Source organism: Phyllobates terribilis, unplaced genomic scaffold (assembly GCF_046119375.1).
Source record: "Phyllobates terribilis strain yellow unplaced genomic scaffold, ASM4611937v1 Scaffold_1__5_contigs__length_1240528914, whole genome shotgun sequence".
Taxonomy (NCBI): Eukaryota; Metazoa; Chordata; class Amphibia; order Anura; family Dendrobatidae; genus Phyllobates; species Phyllobates terribilis.
Genome location: NW_027362761.1, coordinates 598,355,185 through 598,370,191, shown reverse-complemented (window position 1 = coordinate 598,370,191; position 15,007 = coordinate 598,355,185). Strand labels below are relative to the sequence as shown.

Genomic DNA, 15,007 nt, shown 5'->3' with positions numbered 1-15,007 from the left:
GTCCTATTGACATGAAATTCTCACCAGATGTCGATAACAACCCGTCCGATCCACACAGGAAAATAATTTATGGACATCTATCGTTTGCTTTATGTGTAATAATGAGAAACGGCTCACAGAAAAGGACAGAAAAAAAAAACAGCCTTACCGACACCAGGTCAGATTACCAAAGCACAAGCTGCAGAGGTACGAAATACTGGATGCGACAGCGACCCCCTTCATGAATTGGCACATATGTGAGTGGCTGTGTAGCATCACAACTGCACAAAAATGCAGCTTATATAAGACGCCAGTCACACAGATAGGTGTGGTGCAGTGTCCGGCTTACAGCCTATTAATGACGCCCAGAATTTTAAATCGAGCGGGCTGCCCGGCAGTATATACTTACACCCCACACGTGTGCAGCCCCTGCCTTTATTATGGGGGTCTGCCGCATACTGCTTGTGCTTTGGTAATCTGACCTGGTGTTGGTAAGGCCGTCTTTTTCTGTAATAACGAGAAATGACACAGGGAAAAAAGTATTGAACACATGAAGAAGAGAGGTGTAAAAAGTCCTGGAAAGTCCTGACACCGGCTGAGATCCATCAGTAATTAGAAAGCAATCCTGCCAATTAGTGACAAAATACTGTAATATCATCCGGATGATGAAGATGAAACGAGGGTGGACATTTCAGCAAGACAATGATCCAAGGAAACTCTTAATTGGTTTCAGAAAAAGAAAATAAAGCTGCTAGACTGGTCCAGCCAATCACTAGACCTGAATCAAATAGAAACTGTATTGAAGGAGCAACGGCTCAAAGTTCACAGAAGGAGACCACAGACGCTTTAGGATGTGAAGGGTGTTTGTGTGGAAGAATAGGCCAAAATCACACCTGAGCAATGCCTGCGACTAGTTTCTCCATACAGAAGGTGTATTGAAACCCTATACCTAATACCATTCTTCGGCGCAGTAATGTGGCTCCCGTAAAGGAGCCACAACGTCCTGCTGCCGACGCTGGGTCTGGGCAGTACGCCTAGTCAGGCACCTCAGCTGAAGCCTGTCTGCCTGCGGTGTCCCTCCAAAGAACCACAAATACACAATAACACATCAAATACACATAAGAGACAAAAACAATCAGCATAAATAAATAGAAACATAAAGGGCTCAAAGAATATGTCAAAAAAATCCCAGCCAACTAATGGTAAAGTAAAGTGCCCAAACAATATGGATATTCAGTGCCCAAATACTGACAACCAAATAATACCAAAATATAGTAGCCAAGAATACCAATATACAGAGCCAAATAATACCAAATACAAATATACAGCGCTCAAATAATGGCAATCAAATAAATGACATACAGTGTCCATATAATACAAACTAAATACTGATATCTGGTGCTCAGATACCAAAATATACCAATATACAGTGCCCAAATAATACCAAAATATACCAATATACAGAGCCCAAATAATACCAAAATATACCAATATACAGTGCCCAAATAATACCAAAATATACCAATATACAGTGCCCAAATAATACCAAAATATACCAATATACAGTGCCCAAATAATACCAATCTATAGTGCCCAAATATTACAAATCAATACTGATGTAGTGTTCATATAATACCAACAATACAAATACCAACATGGAACGCCCAAATAATACCAAGTATTACAAACCAAATATTACCAACAAACAGTCCCCAAATAATACCAGCAAAGTAAAAGCAACCCTGTAATACTAATATACAATACTCCTGTCCACCAGAGAAGACGTCAGGTCCTGAACATCAGCTCGACAGTACGGCCTGTGGCTTACATCGAAAACTGCTCCCCCCCTGCAATGTATTGTGAGGCAGACAGAAAATGCACACAACAAGTACACTCTATACAATGCAAAAATAATACCGATATACAGAGCCCAAATAATACCAACATATAGCGCTCAAATAATATGCATCAAAAAATCCCAGTCAAATACGGTGTTCATATAATGCAAAACAAATACCAATATACAGTGAAACAATTCCCAATACACAATGCCCAAATATGTACCGAAAAACCGGTCCAATTAATACCAGTGTACAGTGCTCAAAAATTCCCAATATACAGCCCAAATAATACAGAACAAAAACAAATATAATATCAAAATACGGTAAAATGCAAAATTCATCCTGCAAAGAAAAACACGAGACCTCAAACATCTGTGGATGGAAAAAAAAGTATGGCTTATGGAAGAAGGGGAGGAAAAAAAAAAAAAAGCAAAAATGGAAATTTTCCCAATGGGGTGTCATGGGTGTGTCATATGTGACAGACAGTCGCCCTGCAGTTGGTTGCAGAAGATTTCTTCGTTTGGCATTACAGACACCTTCTTAGATTTGTCTCACTCTAGGACCCAGCAGCTACCTTCCTCTTGCTAATTAACACCCTGGCCTGGGTGTATAAATACTTTCACTTTGCAATAGGGAGGCACCTGTGATATTCACATGACCCCTTGTGAAGGCCTGGAGCAAGTGCAGTTCTTACTTCCTCTCTGGTGCTAAGAGGACGTGTGTGCCATCTCTCTGAAGTCAACTCAACCTAAGCTACTTCCCCTGTGTCTGTCTACCCTTGCTGTCTTTAGTTGTTAGTGGGGATCGACTAGCACTCACTCCCCCTCCCCATCTAGGGACAAGAGCTAAGGAAATACAGGGATATGTTCCTGTGCGGCGATTGGTGAGGAACCAATATAGGGACGGTAGGAGTAGACAGGGTGATTGCAGATCAGCCTAGGAGGTCTCCACTTCCCCCTTTCTCTAGTGTCTAGGCTCCCTTCCCCTCATCCCTTCGTGTCGCACTTTGTCTTTTCTACACTGTGTGTGACATCAGGATGGGGTTGAAATATCGATATTGACTCCTAAGATTTCTGCCTCCTATAGGTGGTGCTAGAGACCCCGTTCTCTGCATCTGGCAATTTACATATCTTATTTCCCATGGGCCATTGCATGGCCTATAACTCTCCATACTCAGAATTGACGCTCTCCAAGGAAAAACATTTCCCCTATAGAGAGGAGTGCGTGGTGATCCGACCTTCTTCTCCAGTGCGGAAAGTTCTGTGCTTCTACACCTGCAGAGCGAGTGGTGAATAGACGCGGGGGCCGGAGAACTGCTGGAGCCTCCATGTCAGGCTCTGGTGGGTGATCGGCTCCACCACGCTCCATCTTCATGTCAGGACTCGTGCTTTGAGGTCTGAGGGACGGTCCAGTGCCGATATTTATCCAGGACTTTGTGCTCAGTACGGAGAAAGTGATTTGTCACAAAGAAGAAGAATGAACAGAGGAGACCAAGGAAGGTCACATAAGTGTCAGCCAAGAGGGAGGAGCCAGACGCCCGACCACGACTGATGACGACAGTGAGCCGGCACCGATTCTGAGAGACGGACGAGCGACAGCGGATTAGGGGGAAAGTCATCAGTAAATTAACCCCGACTCTGCTGAGTAACAATCCACGACAAACTCAGGTACCGAAAGATCTCACAGGAGAGAACGGACAGAAGTGCTGGGACATCTGCAGACAAAATGTGACTGATGCTCTAAGGCAGGTGAAAGAATCTGAAAGAAGCCGCCGAGGACGAAGACTCAAGACTGATGAAGACGACAGCGGAGAAACCGCGACTCACAGATCAGAAGAGAATAATCAGGGAATGAAAGCTGTGAGAAAATGTAGAGAAAACCAGAGCAAGTCTGGAGAAAACTCATCTATTATAGGACGAGGCCGAGAGAAGTCATCACATCCACCGGAGCCAACAAGAGTCTCCTCTCACCTGGTGATGTCAGAGGCCGGAGCTCCTCCATCATCACCTCCTGGTACCGATCCTGGTGTCCTTCTAGATACTCCCACTCCTCCATGGAGAAATAGACAGCGATGTCCTGACACCTTATAGGAACCTGACAACAACGACACCGTCATCACCCAGAATCCTCCAGTGCTGTCCTGTATAATGTCCCAGCAGTCACCTCTCCGGTCATCACCCAGAATCCTCCAGTGCCGTCCTGTATAATGACCCAGCAGTCACCTCTCCGCTCATCACCCAGAATCCTCCAGTGCTGTCCTATATAATATCCCAGCAGTCACCTCTCCCGTCATCACCCAGAATCCCCCAGTGCTGTCCTGTATAATGTCCCAGCAGTCACCTCTCCGGTCATCACCAAGAATCCTCCAGTGCCGTCCTGTATAATGTCCCAGCAGTCACCTCTCCGGTCATCACCCTGAATCCTCCAGTGCCGTCCTGTATAATGTCCCAGCAGTCACCTCTCCGGTCATCACCCAGAATCCTCCAGTGCCGTCCTGTATAATGTCCCAGCAGTCACCTCTCCGGTCATCATCCAGAATCCTCCAGTGCCGTCCTGTATAATGTCCCAGCAGTCACCTCTCCGGTCATCACCCAGAATCCTCCAGTGCCGTCCTGTATAATGTCCCAGCAGTCACCTCTCCGGTCATCACCCAGAATCCTCCAGTGCAGTCCTGTATAATGTCCCAGCATTCCCCTCTCCGGTCATCACCCAGAATCCTCCAGCGCTGTCCTGTATAATGTCCCAGCATTTCCCTCTCCGGTCATCACCCAGAATCCTCCAGTGCTGTCCTGTGTAATATCCCAGCATTCCCCTCTACGGTCATCACCCAGAATCCTCCAGTGCTGTCCTATATAATATCCCAGCAGTCACCTCTCCCGTCATCACCCAGAATCCCCCAGTGCGGTCCTGTATAATGTCCCAGCAGTCACCTCTCCGCTCCTTCCCCAGAATCCCCCAGTGCGGTCCTGTATAATGTCCCAGCAGTCACCTCTCCGGTCATCACCCAGAATCCTCCAGTGCTGTCCTGTATAATGTCCCAGCAGTCACCTCTCCGGTCATCACCCAGAATCCTCCAGTGCTGTCCTATATAATATCCCAGCAGTCACCTCTCCCGTCATCACCCAGAATCCCCCAGTGCGGTCCTGTATAATGTCCCAGCAGTCACCTCTCCGCTCCTCCCCCAGAATCCCCCAGTGCGGTCCTGTATAATGTCCCAGCAGTCACCTCTCCGGTCATCACCCAGAATCCTCCAGTGCTGTCCTGTATAATGTCCCAGCAGTCACCTCTCCGCTCCTCCCCCAGAATCCTCCGGTGCTGTCCTGTATAATGTCCCAGCAGTCACCTCTTTGGTCATCACCCAGAATCCTCCAGTGCTGTCCTGTATAATGTCCCAGCAGTCACCTCTCCGCTCAGCAGCTCAATCATCTTGTTGCTGAGCTCTAGGATCTTCTTCTTCTTCCTCTCATGTATAGGGGGGTGCGGGGGAGGCTCTGTGATGGGGTCCGGGCTCCGCCCTCCTGACTCCTGGAGATGGATGATGGGAGTCACACCCTCCCCCGGTGTCTTCCTCACTATTGTGTAATCCTGTGTATGGAGAGAGACACTTAGGGAGAATTCCTTCCCGACTCCAGATCTGACAATCAGTAGAAATCCCGGGATCAATAACCGTCTCCAGTAATCTGGGGCCATAACCTGGAATATTATTACACTCAGGACAGACATCCAGGCCCCTCTACAGCTCTTATAGGGAATCCCCATGACAACTCCTCCTGGCAGAGAGCTGCACACAATCACTGCTCTTACAGTAAAGAATCTTTCTCTTCCTCTTCTAGATTTTAAAAAAATAAAGCTCATACACATCGCCGTAAAAAAAAAAAACAGTCCCATATTGAAACCAAAAAGTCGGACGAGTGTCATGTGATGTTCATGCGAGTACAATGCAATTTTCCTCACCTAGCGTCCGAATTCTAACATGAGCTTTTACATAGAGGAATTCGCTATGTCATTTACATGTAGTTTTCCAAGGAAATATTCTTCAATACATATACATTATATTTAGATAGATATAAATATGTGAGATATACAGTACAGACCAAAAGTTTGGACACACCTTCTCATTTAAAGATTTTTCTGTATTTTCATGACTATGAAAATTGTACATTCACACTGAAGGCATCAAAACTATGAATTAACACATGTGGAATTATATGCTTAACAAAAAAGTGTGAAACAACTGAAAATATGTGTTATATTCTAGGTTCTTCAAAGTAGCCACCTTTTGCTTTGATGACTGCTTTGCACACTCTTGGCATTCTCTTGATGAGCTTCAAGAGGTAGTCACCGGAAATGGTCTTCCAACAATCTTGAAGGAGTTCCCAGAGATGCTTAGCACTTGTTGGCCCTTTTGCCTTCACTCTGCGATCCAGCTCACCCCAAACCATCTCGATTGGGTTCAGGTCTGGTGACTGTGGAGGCCAGGTCATCTGGCGTAGCACCCAATCACTCTCCTTCTTGGTCAAATAGCCCTTACACAGCCTGGAGGTGTGTTTGGGGTCATTGTCCTGTTGAAAAATAAATGATGGTCCAACTAAACGCAAACCGGATGGAATAGCATGCCGCTGCAAGATACTGTGGTAGCCACAGCATCTTTAAATGAGAAGGTGTGTCCAAACTTTTGGTCTGTACTCTATAATCAGTGTTTTATGTGTGTAGCTTCCTGTACATGTATTTTAGTACAAAATAAATTATTTTCTGAAAAAAATGACTCCCCTAAATTTTATTATCCAGCAGAGGGAAAGCCGACAGCTGTGGGCAGATGTTTATAGCCTGGGAAGAGGGTAATACCTATGGAGCTTCCCAGGTTAATAATATGAGCTCACAGTTGTACACTTAGCCTTTACTGGTTATTAAAATGGGGGACCACCAAAAAAAATGACGTGGGGCCCCCAATAATTAATATTCAGCTAAGGTTAGGCAGACAGCTGCGGGCTGATATTAATAAGCTAGGAAGGGGCCATGGATATTGGCCCCCTTCCAGAGTAAAAATATCAGCTCTCTGCCACCGCAGAAAAGGCCCATCTATAAGATGCGTCAATTCTGGCGCCTAGCCTCTGCTCTTCTCACTTGCCCTGGTGCGGTGGCAAGTGGGATAATAGGGTTGGGGTTGATGTCAGCTTTGTATTGGCAGCTGACATCAAGCCCAGGGGTTAGTAATGGAGAGGCGTCTATAAGACAAGCCCATTACTAACTCTATAGTCAAATTGTTAAAAAAAAACACAAATACCCAGAATAAAGTCCTTTATTTGAAATAATAACACAGACTCCTTTAATGAATCTAAATATAACAAGAAGCCTTATATTCACCTTTATGCCCAAACCACTGAAGCCCATGTGACCTGTAAAAGAGTTAAAAAAATAAACAACCATATACCTCACCTATCCGACGAGAAGATAATAAACCATTTGTCCGGTAACGTCTCTAGCGCTGCTACATTTAGATGGCAGGCTGAATTGTTGCATGATGCGTCTATACAGCCTGCCATCCAGCCGAGACACTGAGCTGCGGTTACTTGCTTATCTCAGTGACTCGCAGTGACGTGATGAAGTTGAGCGGGGTTCATATCCAATGAACTACATTCACCTCACTGACGTAACCGTAAGAAAGTTCTCACGCTCGCAGTGCCGATTGACAGGCCATCGGAATTCTGAGCCAATCAACTCCGTTCATCTCAATGATGTCAGAGCGAGCGCAGTGAGAACTTTTCCATGGCGCTCGTGCTGACGTCATTGAGGTGAATGGAGTTCATTAGGTATGAACTCCGCTCAACTTTATCGCGTGACCGTGAGTCAATGAGCTGTGCAAGCACCCATAGCTCAGTGTCTCGGCTGCCTGACATGCTGATCGCTCGCATCATGCCAGTGTTCAGCATGCAAAGTAGATGCAGCAGAGCTAGACGCATCTACGGACACATGGATTCTTATCTTCACATTGGGGACAGGTTAGGATTATGTTACTTTATTAATTTATATTGTTTACATGGGCTTCAATGGATTGGGTGTTAAGGTGAATATACGTTTTTTTTTGGTAAATTTAGATTCAATAAAGGAGTTTGTGTCGTTATTTCAAATAAAGGACTTTATTCTGGGTATTTTCTATTTTTATTTTTTACAATTTGACTATGTGGTTAGTAATGGGGGTATCTTATAGACCCCTCTCCATTACTAACCCCTGAGCTTGATGTCAGCTGCCCATACAAAGCGTCAGAATTTTAATAACCAGTAAAGGCTAAGTATACAGCTGAGAGCTGATTTTAATAGCCTGGGAAGCTCGATAGGTATTACCCCCTTCCATGGCTATAAATATCAGAAATTTAAATATTTAATACTTGTAAATACTTTTATGTCCAAAAATGACAAAAGTATTCTCGGAGTGATACCTTTATTGGCTAACCAGAAAAAATATATATGTGTTTACTGCAATTGGACCTCGCATGGTCCATGCAAGTTTTTTCTCGCACCCATTGACTTGCATTGGCGAGTCTTGTCCGATATATGCGGCAAATCGCAGCACGCTGCAATTTTTTTTTTCTCTGTGCAATCTGAGCTATGAAAAATATTGCAGAAGAGCAGGGCTCATAGAATAACATTAGTCAGAGTGAAATCTGATGTTCTATTGGATTGCACTCATCCGTTTTTCACACAAATGATGTTGTATTGATCCCTAAATCCCAGGATCAATAACCGTCTCCAGTAATCTGGGGCCATAACCTGGAATATTATTACACTCAGGACAGACATCCAGGCCCCTCTACAGGTCTTATAGGGAATCCCCATGACAACTCCTCCTGGCAGAGAGCTGCACACAATCACTGCTCTTACAGTAAAGAATCCTTCTCTTCCTCTTCTGGATTTCCTCTTCCCGATGTCGGACTTGTTACATAACACAATAAAGCTGATAGAAATGTAGAGGAGTTACCTCTCCGCTCAGCAGGGAGATGATCTCCAGGGTGAAGTGTAATAATCTTCTGGTGGTCTCGTCCTCGTCCATCCTCGGGGTCATTCAGGAGAAGGAGGGATGAACACTGGATCAGCTGGAGGGATCTCGTCCTGCCGGCGTCTTCATGATAAAGGAGAAGATGGAGATCACAGGGGACGATATAACGACAATCACTGAATTCTGCCCCAAATATCCGACATTTATCAGGAAGAATCTGGAGGAAAAGCCACAAACTCCACCGCGGCCTCCTCCGCCGATCTGACCACTCATTATCAGCCTCGTAGGAGGTCGGTCACCGTGGTAACTACACCGCCAGCAGAGGACGGTCACCGTGGTAACTACACCGCCAACAGAGGATGGTCACCGTGGTAACTATGCCTCCAGCAGAGGACGGTCACCGTGGTAACTACACCGCCAGCAGGGGACGGTCACCGTGGTAACTACACCGTCAGCGGGGTCATGAGATGAGGAGGAGACGCTGAACAACCCCTATACAATGCTGGACGCCCCCAACACTAAGGAGCCGCAGTCACATGGAGCAGGAGCCTCCACAGGAACAGCTCTGATCTCACCCCACACTCTCCTCTCACAGATTCACCACAAACCCTCCCTGTAATCTCACCGGAATGGCGGGAAGCGGAAACCTGCTGCTGGCTGATACCAGAGAGCAAGAACTGCACACAACTAGGCCGGAGCTGCTGCACTGAGAGCAGGAGGACCTGTGGTGACGTCACCGCCATGTGATCAGGGGGCGGGGCTCAGTAGAGAGTGGTGAAGGACCTGTGATGACGTACCAGCCATGTGATCAGGGGGCGGGGCTCAGTAGAGAAGTGGTGAAGGACCTGTGATGACGTACCAGCCATGTGATCAGGGGGCGGACCTCAGGAAAGAAGTGACCTTTGAAGACGTCACAGCCATGTGATCAGGGTGCGGAGCTCAGGAGAGAAGTGGTGAAGGACCTGTGGTGACGACACAGTCATGTGACAAAGGTGATGTTCCCACAGCCCCCCCCCCTCAGTGCAGCAGACACTTCTTCATTGTTCTGGCTCCTGTGAGATTCCGGCAGCTCCAGTGTAGACGGCTCAGCGGTGACAGGAGCAGAATGGAGGAGATTCCAGCGGCTCCAGTGTAGACGGCTCAGCGGTGACCGGAGCAGAATGGAGGAGATTCCGGCAGCTCCAGTGTAGACGGCTCAGCGGTGACAGGAGCAGAATGGAGGAGATTCCGGCAGCTCCAGTGTAGACGGCTCAGCGGTGACAGGAGCAGAATGGAGGAGATTCCAGCAGCTCCAGTGTAGACGGCTCAGCGGTGACAGGAGCAGAATGGAGGAGATTCCGGCAGCTCCAGTGTAGACGGCTCAGCGGTGACAGGAGCAGAATGGAGGAGATTCTGGCAGCTCCAGTGTAGATGGCTCAGCGGTGACAGGAGCAGAATGGAGGAGATTCTGGCAGCTCCAGTGTAGATGGCTCAGCGGTGACAGGAGCAGAATGGAGGAGATTCTGGCAGCTCCAGTGTAGATGGCTCAGCGGTGACCGGAGCAGAATGGAGGAGATTCCGGCAGCTCCAGTGTAGACGGCTCAGCGGTGACCGGAGCAGAATGGAGGAGATTCCGGCAGCTCCAGTGTAGACGGCTCAGCGGTGACAGGAGCAGAATGGAGGAGATTCCGGCAGCTCCAGTGTAGACGGCTCAGCGGTGACCGGAGCAGAATGGAGGAGATTCCGGCAGCTCCAGTGTAGATGGCTCAGCGGTGACAGGAGCAGAATGGAGGAGATTCCGGCAGCTCCAGTGTAGACGGCTCAGCGGTGACCGGAGCAGAATGGAGGAGATTCCGGCAGCTCCAGTGTAGACGGCTCAGCGGTGACAGGAGCAGAATGGAGGAGATTCTGGCAGCTCCAGTGTAGACGGCTCAGCGGTGACAGGAGCAGAATGGAGGAGATTCCGGCAGCTCCAGTGTAGACGGCTCAGCGGTGACAGGAGCAGAATGGAGGAGATTCTGGCAGCTCCAGTGTAGATGGCTCAGCGGTGACAGGAGCAGAATGGAGGAGATTCCAGCAGCTCCAGTGTAGACGGCTCAGCGGTGACAGGAGCAGAATGGAGGAGATTCCGGCAGCTCCAGTGTAGACGGCTCAGCGGTGACAGGAGCAGAATGGAGGAGATTCCAGCAGCTCCAGTGTAGACGGCTCAGCGGTGACAGGAGCAGAATGGAGGAGATTCCAGCAGCTCCAGTGTAGACGGCTCAGCGGTGACAGGAGCAAAATGGAGGAGATTCCAGCAGCTCCAGTGTAGACGGCTCAGCGGTGACAGGAGCAGAATGGAGGAGATTCCAGCAGCTCCAGTGTAGATGGCTCAGCGGTGACAGGAGCAGAATGGAGGAGATTCCGGCAGCTCCAGTGTAGACGGCTCAGCGGTGACAGGAGCAGAATGGAGGAGATTCCGGCAGCTCCAGTGTAGACGGCTCAGCGGTGACAGGAGCAGAATGGAGGAGATTCCAGCAGCTCCAGTGTAGACGGCTCAGCGGTGACAGGAGCAGAATGGAGGAGATTCCGGCAGCTCCAGTGTAGACGGCTCAGCAGTGACAGGAGCAGAATGGAGGAGATTCCGGCAGCTCCACTGTAGACGGCTCAGCGGTGACAGGAGCAGAATGGAGGAGATTCTAGCAGCTCCACTGTAGACGGCTCAGCGGTGACAGGAGCAGAATGGAGGAGATTCCAGGAGCTCCAGTGTAGACGGCTCAGCAGTGACAGGAGCAGAATGGAGGAGATTCCAGCAGCTCCAGTGTAGACGGCTCAGCGGTGACAGGAGCAGAATGGAAGAGATTCCAGCAGCTCCAGTGTAGACGGCTCAGCAGTGACAGGAGCAGAATGGAGGAGATTCCGGCAGCTCCAGTGTAGACGGCTCAGCAGTGACAGGAGCAGAATGGAGGAGATTCCAGCAGCTCCAGTGTAGACGGCTCAGCGGTGACAGGAGCAGAATGGAGGAGATTCCAGCAGCTCCAGTGTAGACGGCTCAGCAGTGACAGGAGCAGAATGGAGGAGATTCCAGGAGCTCCAGTGTAGACGGCTCAGCAGTGACAGGAGCAGAATGGAGGAGATTCCAGCAGCTCCAGTGTAGACGGCTCAACAGTCACAGGAGCAGAATGGAGGAGATTCCGGGAGCTCCAGTGTAGATGGCTCAGCGGTGACTGGAGCAGAATGGAGGAGATTCCAGCAGCTCCAGTGTAGACGGCTCAGCGGTGACAGGAGCAGAATGGAGGAGATTCCGGCAGCTCCAGTGTAGACGGCTCAGCGGTGACAGGAGCAGAATGGAGGAGATTCCAGCAGCTCCAGTGTAGACGGCTCAGCAGTGACAGGAGCAGAATGGAGGAGATTCCAGCGGCTCCAGTGTAGACGGCTCAGCGGTGACAGGAGCAGAATGGAGGAGATTCCAGCAGCTCCAGTGTAGACGGCTCAGCAGTGACAGGAGCAGAATGGAGGAGATTCCGGCAGCTCCAGTGTAGACAGCTCAGCAGTGACAGGAGCAGAATGGAGGAGATTCCAACAGCTCCAGTGTAGACAGCTCAGCAGTGACAGGAGCAGAATGGAGGAGATTCCAGGAGCTCCAGTGTAGACGGCTCAGCAGTGACAGGAGCAGAATGGAGGAGATTCCAGCAGCTCCAGTGTAGACGGCTCAACAGTCACAGGAGCAGAATGGAGGAGATTCCGGGAGCTCCAGTGTAGATGGCTCAGCGGTGACTGGAGCAGAATGGAGGAGATTCCAGCAGCTCCAGTGTAGACGGCTCAGCGGTGACAGGAGCAGAATGGAGGAGATTCCAGCAGCTCCAGTGTAGACGGCTCAGCAGTGACAGGAGCAGAATGGAGGAGATTCCAGCAGCTCCAGTGTAGACGGCTCAGCGGTGACAGGAGCAGAATGGAGGAGATTCCAGCAGCTCCAGTGTAGACGGCTCAGCGGTGACAGGAGCAGAATGGAGGAGATTCCAGCAGCTCCAGTGTAGACGGCTCAGCGGTGACTGGAGCAGAATGGAGGAGATTCCAGCAGCTCCAGTGTAGATGGCTCAGCGGTGACAGGAGCAGAATGGAGGAGATTCCAGCAGCTCCAGTGTAGACGGCTCAGCGGTGACAGGAGAAGAATGGAGGAGATTCCGGCAGCTCCAGTGTAGACGGCTCAGCAGTGACAGGAGCAGAATGGAGGAGATTCCAGCAGCTCCAGTGTAGACGGCTCAGCAGTGACAGGAGCAGAATGGAGGAGATTCCGGCAGCTCCAGTGTAGATGGCTCAGCGGTGACAGGAGCAGAATGGAGGAGATTCCGGCAGCTCCAGTGTAGACGGCTCAGCGGTGACAGGAGCAGAATGGAGGAGATTCCAGCAGCTCCAGTGTAGATGGCTCAGCGGTGACAGGAGCAGAATGGAGGAGATTCCAGCAGCTCCAGTGTAGACGGCTCAGCGGTGACAGGAGAAGAATGGAGGAGATTCCGGCAGCTCCAGTGTAGACGGCTCAGCAGTGACAGGAGCAGAATGGAGGAGATTCCAGCAGCTCCAGTGTAGACGGCTCAGCAGTGACAGGAGCAGAATGGAGGAGATTCCGGCAGCTCCAGTGTAGACGGCTCAGCGGTGACAGGAGCAGAATGGAGGAGATTCCGGCAGCTCCAGTGTAGACGGCTCAGCGGTGACAGGAGCAGAATGGAGGAGATTCCGGCAGCTCCAGTGTAGACGGCTCAGCGGTGACAGGAGTTGAATGGAGGAGATTCCAGTAGCTCCAGTGTAGACGGCTCAGCGGTGACAGGAGCAGAATGGAGGAGATTCCGGCAGCTCCAGTGTAGACGGCTCAGCGGTGACAGGAGCAGAATGGAGGAGATTCCGGCAGCTCCAGTGTAGACGGCTCAGCGGTGACAGGAGCAGAATGGAGGAGATTCCGGCAGCTCCAGTGTAGACGGCTCAGCGGTGACAGGAGCAGAATGGAGGAGATTCCGGCAGCTCCAGTGTAGACGGCTCAGCAGTGACAGGAGCAGAATGGAGGAGATTCCGGCAGCTCCAGTGTAGACGGCTCAGCGGTGACAGGAGCAGAATGGAGGAGATTCTAGCAGCTCCAGTGTAGACGGCTCAGCGGTGACAGGAGCAGAATGGAGGAGATTCCAGGAGCTCCAGTGTAGACGGCTCAGCAGTGACAGGAGCAGAATGGAGGAGATTCCAGCAGCTCCAGTGTAGACGGCTCAGCGGTGACAGGAGCAGAATGGAGGAGATTCCAGCAGCTCCAGTGTAGACGGCTCAGCGGTGACAGGAGCAGAATGGAGGAGATTCCGGCAGCTCCAGTGTAGACGGCTCAGCAGTGACAGGAGCAGAATGGAGGAGATTCCAGCAGCTCCAGTGTAGACGGCTCAGCGGTGACAGGAGCAGAATGGAGGAGATTCCAGCAGCTCCAGTGTAGACGGCTCAGCAGTGACAGGAGCAGAATGGAGGAGATTCCAGGAGCTCCAGTGTAGACGGCTCAGCAGTGACAGGAGCAGAATGGAGGAGATTCCAGCAGCTCCAGTGTAGACGGCTCAACAGTCACAGGAGCAGAATGGAGGAGATTCCGGGAGCTCCAGTGTAGATGGCTCAGCGGTGACTGGAGCAGAATGGAGGAGATTCCAGCAGCTCCAGTGTAGACGGCTCAGCGGTGACAGGAGCAGAATGGAGGAGATTCCGGCAGCTCCAGTGTAGACGGCTCAGCGGTGACAGGAGCAGAATGGAGGAGATTCCAGCAGCTCCAGTGTAGACGGCTCAGCAGTGACAGGAGCAGAATGGAGGAGATTCCAGCGGCTCCAGTGTAGACGGCTCAGCGGTGACAGGAGCAGAATGGAGGAGATTCCAGCAGCTCCAGTGTAGACGGCTCAGCAGTGACAGGAGCAGAATGGAGGAGATTCCGGCAGCTCCAGTGTAGACAGCTCAGCAGTGACAGGAGCAGAATGGAGGAGATTCCAACAGCTCCAGTGTAGACGGCTCAGCAGTGACAGGAGCAGAATGGAGGAGATTCCAGGAGCTCCAGTGTAGACGGCTCAGCAGTGACAGGAGCAGAATGGAGGAGATTCCAGCAGCTCCAGTGTAGACGGCTCAACAGTCACAGGAGCAGAATGGAGGAGATTCCGGGAGCTCCAGTGTAGATGGCTCAGCGGTGACTGGAGCAGAATGGAGGAGATTCCAGCAGCTCCAGTGT

The 15,007-nt window shown here is 50.2% G+C and overlaps 1 protein-coding gene across 2 annotated transcripts in view; it reads right to left on the bottom strand.

Annotated features, from left to right (window-relative positions):
* Positions 1 to 9,577, bottom strand: part of LOC141272146 (uncharacterized) — a 48,740-nt gene extending 39,163 nt beyond the window's left edge. For both annotated transcript variants that reach the window (XM_073682514.1, XM_073682523.1), the window contains exons 1-4: positions 9,440 to 9,577; positions 8,797 to 8,937; positions 5,223 to 5,405; positions 3,791 to 3,914 (exon numbers count right to left, since the gene is read on the bottom strand). In XM_073682514.1, the coding sequence (XP_073538615.1) occupies positions 3,791 to 3,914; positions 5,223 to 5,405; positions 8,797 to 8,880 (391 nt within the window). In that variant the 5' untranslated portion in view covers positions 8,881 to 8,937; positions 9,440 to 9,577. The remainder of the gene's footprint in view (positions 1 to 3,790; positions 3,915 to 5,222; positions 5,406 to 8,796; positions 8,938 to 9,439) is intronic.
* Between the last annotated feature and the right edge of the window lie 5,430 nt (positions 9,578 to 15,007).